The sequence below is a fragment of the Procambarus clarkii genome, chromosome 87 (assembly GCF_040958095.1).
Source record: "Procambarus clarkii isolate CNS0578487 chromosome 87, FALCON_Pclarkii_2.0, whole genome shotgun sequence".
In the NCBI taxonomy this organism is placed as follows: domain Eukaryota; kingdom Metazoa; phylum Arthropoda; class Malacostraca; order Decapoda; family Cambaridae; genus Procambarus; species Procambarus clarkii.
The window spans coordinates 10,146,135-10,163,126 of record NC_091236.1 but is presented as its reverse complement, the minus strand read 5'-3'; the positions used below and the strand labels follow the sequence as shown (position 1 = coordinate 10,163,126).

The 16,992-nt window shown below is 39.1% G+C and overlaps 1 protein-coding gene across 1 annotated transcript; it reads left to right on the top strand.

The window, feature by feature from the left end:
• Nucleotides 1-4,514: 4,514 nt before the first annotated feature.
• Nucleotides 4,515-16,080, top strand: LOC123747027 (elongation factor 1-beta'). The gene is made up of 4 exons (XM_045728973.2): nucleotides 4,515-4,683; nucleotides 9,702-9,951; nucleotides 10,154-10,343; nucleotides 15,833-16,080. Exons 1-4 carry the CDS (start codon nucleotides 4,601-4,603, stop codon nucleotides 15,985-15,987), a joined length of 678 nt encoding a protein of 225 aa, XP_045584929.2. The 5' UTR covers nucleotides 4,515-4,600; the 3' UTR covers nucleotides 15,988-16,080.
• Nucleotides 16,081-16,992: the final 912 nt, after the last annotated feature.

Genomic DNA, 16,992 nt, shown 5'->3' with positions numbered 1-16,992 from the left:
TATACTTTGAAGGCACAAACTATTAGAAAAAAAAAACAAGGAAGAATTATTTCTCATTGTGTTGTGCTTGTTCTGTACTACTGCAGAAAACTTGCTGATATTTTAATAAAATACATATGATACGAGTACATTATTGTGTAATACAATTAATTATCAAAAGAAGGTGCCAAGCCAGGAAGAATATGTTGCACTTGTGAAATATAATGGAAACAATTTTATAATTGTGTGTGTGTGTTATCATGAGAGCTTGAGAATTGCTTTACCATTTTTTTTATAAAAATTCAAATATTACTGTACTTGATAATATTTATAGGTGCTAATTAGAATTTGATTATCAAGTCATTACACGACTTGACAATGTTCTATGATGGACCAAAACATTGTCATTTCTTCATTTTCTGATGGTCATCATTTTCTGGTTTGATCTTCAGAAATGGCTGCAAATTGAGCAAGAAGAAAAGGCAGTTTACAAAGGCCTACTTATATTCTTCATAATTCATCATTCACTATTGTAATAAATATGGCATAAATTTTTCTATTTGGATGCTCGATAAGAGTAGGTCAAGTTGGATAAGGAGAGCGGCTTGTGCAATGATGGGAATAAATGCAGATGTTGATCTGCACGGAATGGTAGGACCAATTTTTATGTACAGGTTCTATATGATGATCTTGTATAATTGTGAAAAATCATGAGTTAGAACAGTAAAAATGGGCAATCTGAAAAGCATGTTTAAAGTGAATTTGAGGATCAAAGGAGAAGAGGAAAGCCAGACAGAAGGTAGAGACATAAGTGTGTGAGGGAGCTAGGAGTGTGGATGACATGAAGTATATTAAGGTACACAGCTTGGTGAAAGCAGCGCACAGTATTTTAAAATAATGAGGAGCATTATTCAATTCATGAGAGGCAATAAATTGCTTATTTATATTATTAGCAGTGTGGTGTTGCTATGGATGACTGGCATTGCTTATTTATCAGCAATACTATTTACACTTATCAATCCAAATATCGATGAAATAGTTAAAAAATAACTCGCATACAACAAATTATTATACAAACATCATACAATAATCACTCAACACACACACCAAATTGCCAAAATATGAGAAAATGACTGAGAGCTCTACTACATTTGCCTCCTTAATTATTATTACTGATGGTGTCAAGAAATGTACAGAATTGAATGTAATACTAATGCCTGTTTCTGGTGCCTCTCAGATCTTTCCACCTGCTGGTAAGCTCCAAACCTACATTATCATACCAGGCTCTTAAGATCTACAGAGGTCTAATGGGGGGGCCCAATACCAGTATATGGCTCTCTCAGTAGGGGCAAGAGACATCTTGGGTACTAGACGACCATAGTAACCTAAAGAAAAACCACCAATAAGGAAGGCTGCAACAAAGCAAGTAACTGCATAAACAACATTGGTAATCCTGACACAGACATGCCCATGTTCATGTGCAGCAAGTAACCACTAATTAGCAACACTTGATACCCACCTGAGGGGTATCAATGAGCCAGATCCATCACTCGCATACCGCCCTTGCAACAACCCGAGTACCACAAAAGAACGGAAGGGCAGGAATAGGAGTCAGTTTGAGATCTACCAGAAAAAGTGTCATTACATTCAATGCTGGATTTCCAGGAATTCCCCTCGATGGTTCCCTGGGCTATCAAGTTCAAATAAGTTTATTGGGAAAAGAAAGTATATCTCAAAAAGGATAGAGTAGCTTAAGGCTATTTTTACCCTCGCATTGGCTATCACTGGAACAATAATAAAAAAAGACCACAATGTGGAGAAATAGGATGACAAACTTTGGAGGGAGCAATCCAGGAATAAGGACCAGATATTGAGCTGCGAAACATCTAGAGTAGAGTTCCAGAACCCATGAGCCCGAAACTCCCAAGACACAGAAGAGAGGGAAATGGAGAACACTGCATGTTGGGGACAAGCTGCAGGCTGGCTAAAGGCGACTACCCATTGAACCACTTGTGACAACCAGACCCAAGAACACCGGAAAAAAAGCAAGGTAGCAATATGGGGGGGAGGAGGGGCTTAAAGGGATCTTTCAAACCACCTCTCTCTCTCTACACCTGCACCCTCTTCCTGAATTTCATCTCCCCATCCCTCTACCTCCCCCATCCTTTCCAATCCCTTTGGACATCAAAGCTAAAGGGATCAGTGGCCGTGGCAAAAACGGCGAAGGAAGGCATTAGTTGCAGCCGGGCCAATAGCCAGAGCACTTGCAGAAGAAGATATTCTTGTGCTGTACCCAGGTTTTGCTAGTGGAGGCTAATAGATCAGCCTTACATTTTATGTTCTCTCCTGATTTTTAGTCAGACTTGATTTGTTTTTGTATTGAGGCAGGTAATTTCTCGCCCTTATTCCGTATATGACTAACCATCTTGTGAGATGGGAATATTAGATGAACTTATAGCAAATTTTTGATCTACACTGTGTAATCTTTCATGTAGAATAGGGTAGCAGCACATTGCTGTGTTTACCTAAGCTTATTAATAAAAAAAAAAACAAATACTGGAGGTGACGTCAGTAAGTGGGCAAAGCTTTAACATGAGTCCTTCGAATGATTAGGTAGGGCAAAGAGAGAGAGAGAGGGGGGGAGGAAGAAAACAGACAGAACAACTGCGAGGGATGCAGACAGACAAACAGATGAAGATAAGGGGGAGAAGGGTGGGGTGAGGGGGGGATGTTGAAGAGAGAGGGGAAGACAAATGGAGGAAGAGGAAAGATGAAAGGGGGGAAATTGGGGGAGAAGCAAAAAATGTGAGAAGGGAGATGGGAAAAAGAGAAGGGATAGGGAGAGAGAGATGAGAGAGAAAGGCCTGGGCATAGACGGGAACTTTCCCAGGTAAAGTTATGAACCCAAGGAACAGCTTATCCGCTGAAGCCATAATTGCCAAGATGCGCATTCAATAATTCAATTGAAGCCTTTTCATTACCACACAGAAGCCATAAGATTGATTTCAAATATTCTATCTTGAATGATAGGCATGCATATATTTTTCTCGCATATTTTTGTTTATGCCGTATGTGAATAACCATGCTGTAATCCTGTGAAATAGAGATCTTGAGGTGATTTCGGGACTTAGCGTCCCCGAGGCCCGGTCCTCGACCAGGCCTCCTTTTTGTTACACACCCCCAGGAAGCAGCAGCCCGTAGCAGCTGTCTCACTCCCAGGTAACTATTTACTACTAGGTAACAGGGGCATCAGGGTGAAAGAAACTGCCCATTTGTTTCCGCCTCCACCGGGGATCGAACCCGAAACCTCAGGACTACGAATCCGAAGCGCTGTCCACTCAGCTATCAGACCATCCTAACAATAGCTATAGCTAATTACAGTACCTATAATGATATTAAATATAGCTAGCTCTTGATCAACATACTCTGTAGTTCCTCATATGCAACACTTGAGGGAGGAGCCGAAATCTCAACACTTTCAATTCAAAAATTCAGCTGGCAAAAATCATGAAGAGGACATTTGACAAGCCTCCAGCTTTTTGTCCCCGTCGAGGCCACTAGAGAGAGCTATTGGCCCTCAGGTAAATTTATTTATAAGTAAATTTGTTTAAAAAAAAAAAGTGGCATCCTTAGGATGGTCAGCCTAACTGGACGGTAGAGCGTCTCGCTTCATGCAGGTCGGCGTTCAATCCCCGACCGTCTAATAAGTAGTTGGGCACCGTTCCTTCCCTCCCGTCCCATCCCAAATCCTTATCCAGATGATTGATGAAGATATAGCCACCCAAGAGGTGGCACGGGGATGAATAGCCCGTAAGTGGTAGATTTTTTAGAGTGAATGTGCTCTTTATTCGTGAAAGGATATACTGCGTGCTGTGCTCGCATTTAAATCGTCAGTCCTAGCTATGTGGCTGCTATCGCGGCCTGCTATCTGCTTGACAGTATTTATGAGGGTGTCCATCTGCTACTTTTCCAGATCCATTCCAAGTGCTATACTGTAATGGCTTAGTGTTTTCACTCCACATGTCCTCGATAATGGGAAAACATATTTCATACATGATAGGATAGCAGCACATTGCTGCGTATACCTAAACTTGTTAATATAAGAAAACCCGTAGTATGCTAATAAAAATTTTGTCCTTTACCGGCTTGCTAAACTATTTTTAGAAGCTTCTTCATAAGATGGGTAGAGAACTTTGAGAGGCAAATAAGATACAATAAAATTTCCACTGACCGATATTTATGATTTTAATACATGTTAATAGATTTTCTTTAAAATTATGTTAAGTATATATTTAGGAACCAACCAGCCACCTTCTCTAAGGATAGACTGGCGATCGAAGTATGACTCTGGCTTAAGCTTCCTAATATAACCAAATTTGTTCGTGTATAAAAAATACATGTATATTAGATAAAGCACCCAATACATGATTAATATAGATACACCCTGTTTATTAGATAGCAAATTATGATTATAGAGACTCGTGGGAGGTAGAAACAATGCAAACTAAGAAGTCATGGTGGACGTGTCGGGACGCGTGGCGGGCCTCTGACCGTCTGACTGCTGCCGAATTGGCAGGACCAAGCACAGGGCGCTAATATTTAGTCGAATAAAACCATCAAAATGACTAATTTCGGCAATCTGAAGAGCGAGGATGGCGTCAAGGCCCTCGACGATTATTTAGGGGACAAAAGTTACGTCGATGGGTAAGTATTCGCGTGTAAAATTGGTCAAATGTGAAGGAGTCGGCGTGGGCAGGAATGGCCATGTGTGTGTTTACGTCCCCGGGCACCGCCGGGCCTCAGGCCAGGCGTCTTGGGAGATGATACATAGTTCCTTAAGATCTTCTTCACTGCTCTTGAGAACCCAAACGTTTGGTTAGTTAGGAAATAATGGTGTAGTGTTTTTTTAAACAGCCACGTAACTTCATATCTGTTTAACCCGGCGGCCAGCTGTCAATTTTAACGGGACAATTGCCTGAATTTACCTGATGACTGCTGTCTTGAGTGGCCTCGACGAGGACAGGAAGCCGGTGGTTTGTCGAAGGATCCTCTAATTTCTCCTGATTTTTTTGTATAGCTGGATTTGTTGCTTAGGGTGTGGAGTGGCCACACCCAGAGTCAGACACACGAGTCGTGCACTAAAGGTTATTGTAGGGATGTTGTTTAAGATTCAGCTATTAGCTAAAAGTTCCATGTAGCACGGGCTATGGTGAGCCCGTAGTGGACTTGTCTGGCACAGGAGCGGTGCTGTCTCCTGTATTGTAGGGATCGGTCATATCTATGTCTACGAATATATAAATGACGTGGGTATTTCGTCCTCATTCAGATTTTTAGATTTAACTGCAGGATCTGTTCTCTACTTGTTTCTGTAAGAAGGAAAAGGCGGCGGCTGCTTCACTCCACTTGCAAAAATTATAGTTTATATACTGTACTCCTTTTCATGCCATTTAGTTTTCTTTTGGGGGATTCCCTCCTACCATTCATGTGATTGAGACAGCTCTCAATTTGGTTATTAAAGTCACAATAATTCAACAATATCAGGGATTTGATATTCAATGAATCGACCACTCATCATATTTATAAAGTAGAGCCCCATGTCTGCTTTGAGGGATGGTTTCTTTTTCATTTGCATTTCTCCTTACTTGTCGATGGTGATAAGCAGTGCCCAGTGATCACTGCAGAGACTGTGCATAATGTGTACTGGCTTCCCTGTCCTGCCCGTTCAGAAGTGCATAGTCCAGACTCGTGAGTTGTGCTGACTGGGCATCACCCAGTGCTGTAATATCATCACTTATTCGAACATAAAAGGGACAGGTTCCTTGCGTTATAATTTGGTTGATTAGTTATGTTAAAGAAGTTGGTGCCTGGTCACTGATCAGCAGGGTAGGCTCTTCATTCATAACATCTGGCCATGTCAAGATAATTTATTTGTGGCACATGCTTACAGTACAGGTATATATTTAGAATTTATTTATTTGTTATTTATATACAAAAAGGTACAGTGGGGTTAACAGAGAACATAGAAATTAAGTTGATTTTACATTCTTCTAAAGCCACTAGCATGTGTAATACATTGTTGTTCAAGAAGAGGTTGCCCCAAGTCATCCATATTCAACCTACACATGAAGATCGTCAGTAATCTGAGTAGGTATATTGATGCTTTAGTTATGACACAGTTTCCACCACCATAGGGTAGAGAGAGGACTTCTGATAATCGCTGAATCTTGGGTTGAGGTCATCGCCTACCAATGTCTTCTGTAGCACTATGATATCGGTTTGATTTTCTCAAGTATATCTTTCACCAACCTTTCTACAGATTCCTTTGCAATTTTATGAGCTTCCATTTATTTTTTATTTTTTTCATCCAATTTGCAATGATGTAAATTGGAGTGAAGTTCCTAACCACCAAAGTTAATATTTAATTTTAAGGAAAAATTAATATATAAGATTCATTACATAATGCTGACTTGCATTAACATTGAACACTTACTTGGTATTATATTTTTATAATTTGTTTGGCAAAGGTGGCAATTCGGTTAATCCTTTTATCAGCACAATGGGTACAAGATGACGTTTAACCCATTCATGTAATATCGTTCTAGATATCCATGCACGGGACTGAACCTGATAAATCACAAGGAACCTGATCGTTTTAAATGATCTTGGATATAGATTTTTTCCCAGTGCAAACAATTTTAACAAATGTTAACTCTTATTTGGACAACAAATCAGACTTGGGCTTGATCCTGGCCACACAATCACATTCATCCTTCTGAGTGTATGGATAACTGTTCAATGAGTTGAACTAACCTTACACGGATCCTACAGTCACTCCAAGACACAAACCAGGGTTTTACAAAATTCCCCTTAGGTGTAATGAAGTAAAGATGAAGAGATAGAATAGCTTATCAACAGAGCCCGGGAGCATGGGGGAATTGTGTAAAACTGATTTGTCTCGGAGATACTGCAGGATCCGTGTGAGGTCACTTGAATGCCCGGTTGCAATTCATGTAACCATGTCTTGCACAGTCGATTAAGGTATCTGGGATCCTCTTGAACGTTGGTTCGAACCCTCATCACGGCCCTTGTGGACTTGTTCATTTGATGCATCACGCTATTCTCATTTGTGTGTAACTGTTGAGTGTGTGCCCCTATAAGCTTTCTTTGTTAATATACTGTAGTAACTTTGCTCGGGATATTAATAGCCCTGTACGATCTCCCAAAAATTGGACGTGTAACCCTCTTCGCCTTTTACCTGACGGTAAATGTTCCAGGTCTCTCGGGAACCCATGCAGCAATGCCTAAAATGTGTGTACCCGTTTTTGGGTGGGGGGGGTTGTAAGTACATTTGATGTCTAAACATTTTCAAGGGATGCAAAACAATGAATTAATAAGAGTTGAGTTGAATGTCAACAGTTAATTTTTTTCATAAAATTTAAATGTGAATGTACATATGTAATCTATCAATATAGCTATAAAAAAGAAAAAACTAATATTTTCACTGGTAATTTGCAAGGTAGATATACAAAAGAACTACTGTTATAAATAATGCGGTTGGGAGGTAATCTCTGGCTGGTCCTCGGATACTGTACAGTACTTTGGTTTGTACCCGAATAATTCTATTCACATTTCGTCCCCCCCCCCCACAATTAATCTTGGAAATTCTGGAATTAGGTGGCACATGAGTATAAATGTTAGTCCATTAAGTATGTTTGTAGTAGCAAGGTGTCCCCAGTCCATTTAATGTTTGTACTAGTGAGGTGTTCCCTCTAGTTTATCAAAGATTTTAATTAATTTATCTTTGATACTTCTATTTGTAAGTAGAATATATATCTGCCAACAATAGTTATCTAGTTAGACCAGGCAGGAAGGAAAGTTATCTAAATGTGGACATAGAGGATAGATTGTTGTGGGAAGGTTATCAATGCTGAAGAGTGAGAAGCCTGGCAGAGGAGTGAGGAGTTGGTACTGGTTCGGTGTACTGAAATAAAAATTGGGTAAATTATAGTTCGTTGCTGGGTGTGTACAATTTATAAAGAATGTGTGAGAAATGCCCGGTAGGCCAAATTACAGTACTGTATGTTGAATCAAGTCCTAGAATTGTCTTAAAAAGTTAAAAATAAATAAATTACTTGGCCGAAGAGTACAGTATACAATTGTTGAAATATATGGGACTAGGCCAACTTAGCCCCATGCTGTATATGGTTTGGTATAGTACTGTACTGTAGTTCCAATTTTGGTAATTTACTGTTGATATTGCAAATAATTTTTAGGCACTCAAAGCACCCCCACATTTGAACCATGTGGTGACGTTTTGGTCCATCTTGACATAGCCTCCCCGACTTGGTGCCTTCTTTTGATAATTACTTACTTGGTCCACCTTGGACCTTGAGTCTTAACATTTTGTTTAATGTGGGAGTTGGGTTATTGGTTTCAGCCAATAACATGTCACAATATTGTGACATGTTTTCTACATCCAAAAAATTTTTTCTTTGCATAAATTACATAATTTGCTTGTATGGTACTTCATTATGCATTGAAACAAAAGCAGGTACCATCCTCTCCACACATGCAGTCAAGTGGTTATGTTTTTTTTTTTAATCTTTCGTGGAGCCTTAACACTTTCGCGCTTTAGATTAGAGATAACTTGTCGCCGTTTTTTCTTACGATTCCGCATAACAGCCTACTTTTCTCGTCCATCGAAAAAATATTTCTATAAATTCCATTTTTTACCCGAAATGGATGGGGATACTTTTGTTTTGTAGAGAATTTATTTGCGAATTTTTTGGTACCAGAATGAATATTATATCACATAAACTTCTATGAGTAAAAAAAAATACACAAAGTATGTTTGGGGGTGTGGCGAGCGTGTGGCAGTGGGTTCCCTTTAGCCGTTGATATATCCAACACGTGGGAAATATTTGTATGTGTTATGTATATGTCTATGTAGGGAATTTTACTGCGATCACTGTCATACAAATTATAAAATGTTTCAACAAGTATAAACATGACAAACATCAAACGAACGAAAACAATGCGTTCGTTTCTGCCGCGAACGCATACTGAGCGACGTGGTTCTATATTTGGCGCTTCTCTTACACATGCTTTGTACAAATGTTATACAGTTCATCTTATAGAAAATTTTATTGCGAACACATTGGTATAAAAAAGAAATACGTACATAGAAAAGTAGGGTCAGGAAACGTATAAACTTTCCAAGCATGATTTCCCCCCTGTGTTTTCCCCAGTGCGCTCGCGGCTAACTACTCTCCACTTCACACACTCTTGCGGGTGGGCAATTACCTATATTAAACATTCATATGCATATGTCCGTGTAGAGAATTTCATTGCGATTTCAATGATACCAAAATTAGCGATGTAGGACAACTGTAGGCTTCGCAACCATTAAGAGAGTGGAAACATTTTGTTGCTGTTTGGCGCTCTCGGCGAGTGATCTGCATAGTTTTTTATTTGGTGTTGATACTCCTTATGCTTGGGCGGCATTTTATGCTCTTATAGACAATTTCATTGCGAACACAGTGATACCAAATTTAAATACGTGCGCCTTCAATTATTGACAGGACAGTCAAAATAGTGTACACTTTTTCGGTCTTACCGCATAGGCGCGCGAAGTGCCGAAAGCATCTGGGGTATTGTTTTTTTTTTTTTTTTTTTGAGCGCCGAGAGCGCGAAAGTGTTAAGTAGTTTTTTGTATTTTTCAGATTTTTGCCATCTCAAGCTGATGTGAGTGTTTATGAAAGCATTGGCAAAGCCCCAGCAGTAAAGTTTGCACATGCCTTGCGGTGGTTTAACCACATTGCTTCCTTTGGGGCCGAAAAGTCCAAGTTCCCCGGAGTGAAGGTGGAATATAGTAGTGCTGCAGCTCCAGCTCCAGCTGCTGCTCCTGCTCCTGCTGAGGAGGATGATGATGAGGAGGTGGATCTCTTCGGCTCCGATGATGACGAGGAAGAAGTTAGTTCAGTGTTCATATTGGGGTGATAAAAAGCCTCGTCATCTTTAGTATAATATTTGATTCTGCTTCTTTATGATGATTTAACTTGCTAAGTGAACTATGTACAATGTGCATTGCTAGATAGTATCTGAATGTTTATATTGAAATTATGCCAGTATAAATATTGGGAAGGAGGATTTGAATGCATCAAATAATTTCTAGGATCCAGAAGCAGCCCGTGTGAGGGAGGAGCGTTTGGCAGCTTACGCAGCAAAGAAGGCAGTTAAACCTGGTCCCATTGCCAAATCCCAGATTTTATTAGACTGCAAGCCATGGGATGATGAGACAGACATGAAGAAAATGGAAGAGAAAGTTCGAACTGTTGCAATGGATGGTCTTGTCTGGGGTGCAAGTGAGTACATTATTTTAAATATCTTAAGTATTATCTTAATATCTAATATCTTAGAGTCGAGCCTGGCCTCGGGCCGGGCTTGGGGAGTAGAAGAACTCCCAGAACCCCATCAACCAGGTAAGTTTTGCATGTGTATACCCAAAAATGGTAAACAAGAAAATATAAGACTGTTGGTCCCATTTAATTTGTATTAATTACTTTGAAGTACTATTTGGTTATAGTTTGGTTTGAGTTTTAGAATCCACAATACTTTTATCTTTATTTCTTCTAATTAAAGCTTATTATAGCATACCTGGAGAGGGTTTCGGGAGTTCTACTCCCCGAGCCCAGCCTGAGGCCAGCGACTTGTGATAACTTGATCCAACTGGCTGTTGCTTGGAGTGGGCCACAGGCCCTAACATCCACTACAGCCTGATTGGTCTGGCACTTGCAAGAGCCTGTCCAAGTGCCTCTTGAATACATCCACCTTTATTCCGGCAGTATTTCTAATGCTTGCTGGGAGGTTGTTGAACACTTCTGGACACTGATGTTCAGACAGTGCTCTCTAATTGTGCCTGTCACTTCTACTCCTCACTGGTTCTATTTTGCATTACCTTCTGTACCTTTTGCTCCAGTATGTTATTCTACTGTGCAAATTTGGGACCTGGCCTTCAGGTATCTTCAATAACTTTCTCATCTCCTTTCCAGAGAGTACATTTTAAGAGCTTTGAGATGGCTCCAGTAATTAAGATGCTTTATAGTTTGTGTGATGTGTATGCTCTCTGTATTCCCTCTAATTCAGAGATCTTTCCTGCTCTTATAGGGGAAGTGAGTAATGAGCAATACTCAAGATGGAACAGCACTAGTGATTTAAATAGTACTGTACTAGCATTGCTATGGGGTCCCTGGATTTGAACATTCTCATAATCCATCCTATCATTTTCCTTGCTGCTGCTATATTTGCTTGATAATGTTCAATAAATGTCAGGTCGTCGGACATCATAATTCCTAGATCTTTTACATGCTGCTTTCCTTCTATGAGTAGGTCTGTGTCCTGTACCCCATGTTTCGTCAAAGTTCCTCGTTTCCACCATATCTTAACACTTTGGCGTACCCCGCGCGCCACCCTTCAACTGTGCGATATGGGACCCAGGGTGTCACAGGAGCGCGCGTAAATTCTGAAAAGTGTATACTCTCCAACTTTGTCACCTTAATTCTCGTCCTACGAGATTAAATTTGGTATCACTGTGTTCGCAATAGAATTCTCTACAGCACTAAATGCATATACTGTAAACTCCAAAAGCCTGGCTAATTACCCGCAGCAAACAAAGTGCGAATGAGTTACCCAGGAGCGCGCAAACGCGATAAAATGTTTTCACTATTTTCACTCTGGTCACCTCAATTTTTTTCCTAGGTCTTTCATTTTGGTCTCAATGGGTTCGCAATAGAATTCTCTAGAGGAACATTAGCATATAAAATAAAAAACCTGGTCACGCTCCAACCGCCGACGAGTTGAAGACGGGCCACACGTTAGCCGCGAGTGAGCACTCGGACGCCTTCCAGCTACACTCTCAATTCCCTTCCTTTTCAAGCCTTTCTTTTGCAATTGTCTTCCTGGAAGGGCCTTGTTCATGATCACTATCCATCGTGGAGTAAGCGTAGATAGTTTCTAAAGCCGCAGTAAGAAATATAGCCACGGAAAATAGCCGAAATGTTCACATGTTTGAGATGTGAGGGGAGGCGACATTGATCACAACAGTGGAGCGAAAACAATGAGCCGACGGCGTGTGCCAAGCCACCTGAGGGCCACGAGGCTCAACAAAGAACATGGGAAGACATCGGCGCACATTTTAAAACCAGTCCCAAAAAAATCAGATAAAAACCTGATTTTTGGCGATTATTTAAAGTGGATGACGCAATGCTGCGTCATGCCCAGGCAAAAGTGTTAAGTACAGTGGAACCTCGGTTTTCAAATTTTTCGAATCTTCAAAAAATTTGACTGTATTCGAGGTTTGCCTGTGTTAGTTTAATACATGTATGGGCCATCCGAACACATGGCATGCTTCAGTTTACCAGTGTCTCACACCTAGTGACAATCGCTCTTGAATTCTTTTGAGATGAATTTAATTTTGTTTTGCTTTTTTGGTTTCTGAACATAATCTCTTATTATATATCATGCCATGGGTTATAAGAAAGTCAGTGGTAAAAGTTCAACCAAAGAAAATAGTTGAGGGTGACGCTAGAAGAAGAAAAAACGAGATCGTTCATAATGACAATGTGATCTCACTACAGACAAATGTTAAAACCTTGGGGGGAAAAATGTCGATAAACAGATTCTTAATAAGACATGCAAACGGTGAGCCACGACCAGTTCCTACTGGTATGCCTGTGAAACATGACAGTACCCCAGAAATCTCATCACTGTTGTTATAATGGAAGGGGGACTCCCCTTCCAGACACTAACGCCTCTCCTCCTCCCCCACTGTCTTCTATATGCCAACAAGTCCTCAATAAAGGTAAGATATACTTGTACATACTGTAGTACAAAATAGTAGTATGTATAAAAGGCATTTTTAAGTTGATATTTTTGGGGTGTGTGGAACGGATTAATTCAATTTACATAATTTATTACAGGAAAATGCGTTTCGGTTTTCAAAGTTTTGGTTTTCGAACACTCTGGAAATTGATTAAATTCGGAAATGAAGGTACCACTGTACCTGGAACTTGGCACTGTTAAACGTCATGCTTTTTTCTGTTGCCCAATCGAAGACTTTATTTATATTGGCCTGTAGTTTTTCAGTGTCTTCTACATTGGCAATTTCCATGCTGATTTTTGTATCATCTGCAAAGTTTAACACGAAGCTGTGACTAATATTTTATCTATATCCGAGATAATGTGAAATAGCAGTGGGGCCAGGACTGTGCCCTGGGGTACAGAGTTTTTCACTGCACTTGGGCTTGATCTTACTAGATTAAGTCACTTTGTATTCTTTAAGTCTGTGTATACATCTGCATTTCACTTTTCCTCTAATGCTTATGTGATTGTCAGTGGTTGAGTAACTGACAGACAGGATCTTCCTGCTCTTAATCCATGATGTCCTGGGTTGTGAAGTTCATTATTTTCCATAAAACTGGAAATTTGATTCCTAATTACTCTAAAATACTATTGTGTGTGATGTTAGTTCAACTGTTCTATACTTTTTTGCCAGAGCTTTACTACCTTCCTTGTGCAGCAGAGCTATATCTGCTGGTATCTCCCCCCGTATCCAGTCTTTCTCCATATTACACTGTACTCGCACTATTGGTACTTTACATTTCTTATGAATACTGACTTCCATGAGTCAGGACCAGGGGCTGAGTGCATGGGCATAGTGTCAATTTCTTTTTCAAAATAGTTCATGTTAATATCGGTTATATTATCTGCAGCATGGATGTCATTCATAAAGAAACTGTTGGTATCCTCAACTTTCATGTTGTTGATTGGGGCACTAAACATGGCCTCATACTGGCCTTTCAGATTTCTCTAATTTCTTTGTTGTCCTCTGTGTACAACTTACCTTCAGTTGTAAGTAAAGATCCAATACTGATGGAGGTGTTTGAATTTGCATGTGAAAAAATATTTTTGGATTTTTCTTGCATAACTTTGTTCCAATTCCATTTCCTCACTCGTATGATTGCTTCAGCATCTACTCTATTTCTTCAATCTCCCTGTTTAAATTTATTTTCCTTAATTGTGATAGTCGTGTCTTAAGTATTTCCGTGATTTTATTCCTTCTGTACAGTAATGTGCTCATTTTCTCCAGTTTTGTTGTTTAATACCATTTCCCATTGAATGTTTACAAGGTTATTTTTTCACAGTTGATCCTCTTACTGTTGAAATTGAATTAACCCTTCTTATTTGTTGTTTCTCTTGGACCTACTACCATTATTGTTTGCACTTCAGTGAGCTTGTGGTCTGAGTATATAGTACGAGATTGTAATATCTCCAATTGGCTCATCATTGTGAATATCAGGTCCAGTGTGTGTTTTCGTTCCTACTTGGTTCTGTAATCTGCAGATTGCGCGAGAATTTATCACATAATCTCGGTACTTCTCTGACCTGTGATTGGTTATTTCCAGGTTGATTTCCTGCTTTAATGTTATTGTCTACTATCCTCAATTTTAAACTGGGTAGATTGAAAGTCTCCAATGACTTCAATCTAATCTTTTAGATAATAGTTGATAGTTTTTAGATAATGGATAATAGAAAAATCTTTTCTATTATCTGATCTGGGTTTGTTAGGTTATCAAGGATATTCTCTATTGTGTATCTGCTGTGAATTCAACTGTTGCATCTGCCAGTTTGTATATTAGAATAATAGATTTATATTATCTGCTTTGATTCCAAGTACCTCTACCACCTCATTGGTAGCGTTCAGGAGCTCTGTGCATGCCAGTTCCTCTTTAATATATAGACACTTCTCTTAATTACTCAATAGATTATAATCACATAAATAGATTATGATTTGGGATCCAAGATTTTACTATCCATGTAATCTTTCGTGAGTTTCTGTGAATGTACCAAATATTGAGTTCGATTCTATTAGAAGGCCATTTATGAACTTTATTTTTTATTGACTTAAGACATTGTATGTTTTCAAATATGAATGATTTCCCATATTGCGTGTCACTTCTTCTGGTGGGCTTTGGTAGTTCTTCCTCCTCTCCACCCTGATCCAGGGTGCGCCGTTTTGGTAGTGGTTCGTCCAGTTTTAGTAGTAGTGTGTTGTGTGGTGGGCAGTTCTTTCAGTATCCACATAAAACTTAATCAGTTGTGGATAGAGGCTTAACTTGCACATAATGATCTTAATGGTGCATCTAATTTGGCATGTGGCAGTTAAATCCTATTAGAACTATAAAAACTTTTTTAGGATTTTAATTTTTAGCACTAGGCAACCATTTCTAGTACTGATTGATCCTGGAGGGAATGCTAGTCTACCACAGCCAAAAGGTTACTTACAGGTATTTCTTTTTTGTCATATTAACTTGCTGAACATTCTTTAATACCTATTGTATTTTCTGGTACCTAATTTACGAAGGTATGTTTTGGAAACTTTTATTGTACGTTTGAATGTGATCATAAAGTTTTGTAGATGAAAACAAAATGTGTATAAATACAATGTATATGTACGTTTGTTATTGGATAGAAAAATGTCTTGTCTTCTAACAAATAAGGTATTTTACTTGAATTTTTTTTATACTAATACTGGATTCTTTAAACATTGCACTTCCTGTTCACATTATATTAATGTGTCTTTATATGCCAGTTTGGCAAATACTTTCTTGTTGGCTACAATTCATACCCAAGTGTATATTCTATTCTTCAATATATAGCTTATCCTGAGGTAAATTCTATGAAAACTCGTATGATAAACATTGACAACATTAGATAACTTTGTGCAATTGCATGTGTTTAGTGTTTTGGATGCAAACAAAAATTTATTTAACATATTTTTTTTTTTCTTTACTAGGCAAGTTAAATCCTCTGGCTTTCGGTATCATGAAGCTGAGCATCCTGTGCACGGTGGAGGACGCAAAAGTGTCTGTTGACGACCTTATTGAGAAGATACAAGAGTTTGAGGACTTTGTGCAATCGGTAGATGTAGCAGCCTTTAACAAGGTTTAAGCGCTCTCTTATTAGGGGCTTCCAATTGTTACATTCGTCACGTTAAAAAAACTAAAAGCCGAAAAAATATTTTTAATAAAGTGTCCAACTTGAGTGTTTACTATTTTCATTATTCTTTACACTAGTGTGTAGTTACTATTCCTCCTTGTGGTGTAATAAAAGTGGAAATTACTGTATTGGCAAGCAGGTTGGTTATTAGTGTTGATACAGGCAAGAATAGGAAGTTACTTGACCTCAACAGATTGCAGTAGGTGGTGGTTAACAAACTTTGCAAGATGTGTAAGTGACTGTGGGGAGAAGACTTGCTTCCCAGGTACAAAATAGTTAAGAAATGAGATGTGGACGTAATTTAAAGTTTACATTTACATTAAGGAATAACAGATTTGATTTTGTTGATGTATTTAGATGCTTGAGTTCTGTATTTATTAAAATATGTAATTGTGATGGTTGCTTACTTTAATGTTACTTTACAAGAAATATTTGTCCAATACAACATTGTATGTTATTGACTGGAGATTGGTGTTGCGTTTTCTCGAAAATAACTAAGTACTTTAAAGCTAATCATTATCTCGAGTTACCTCAACTTAATTTTGGCTGCCCCTCCTAGTACTTTGCCTCCTTTTCAAGCCTTCGTCTTGATGAACAAATCCACAAGGGCCGTGACAAGGATTTGAACCTGCGTCCAAGAGCATCCTAGATGCTGCCTTAATCGACTGAGCTACGACATGGTATAAGAATTGCAACCAGAAAATCTACTGAATTTACTTGGGTCCTGCACTCTTGAGACACATACTAGGATTTTACACAATTTACAATATACCATGTAGCTCGGTCGATTAAGGCAGCGTCTGGGTTGCTCTTGGACGCAGGTTCGAATCCTTGTCGCGAACCTTGTGGATTTGTTCAATTGATACATTACGCTATTGTGATGCCCTTACTTCATTACACACAGACGAAGAGGTAGAATGGCCTATTGACATAGCTGCAATGCGTGGAGGAGTTGTG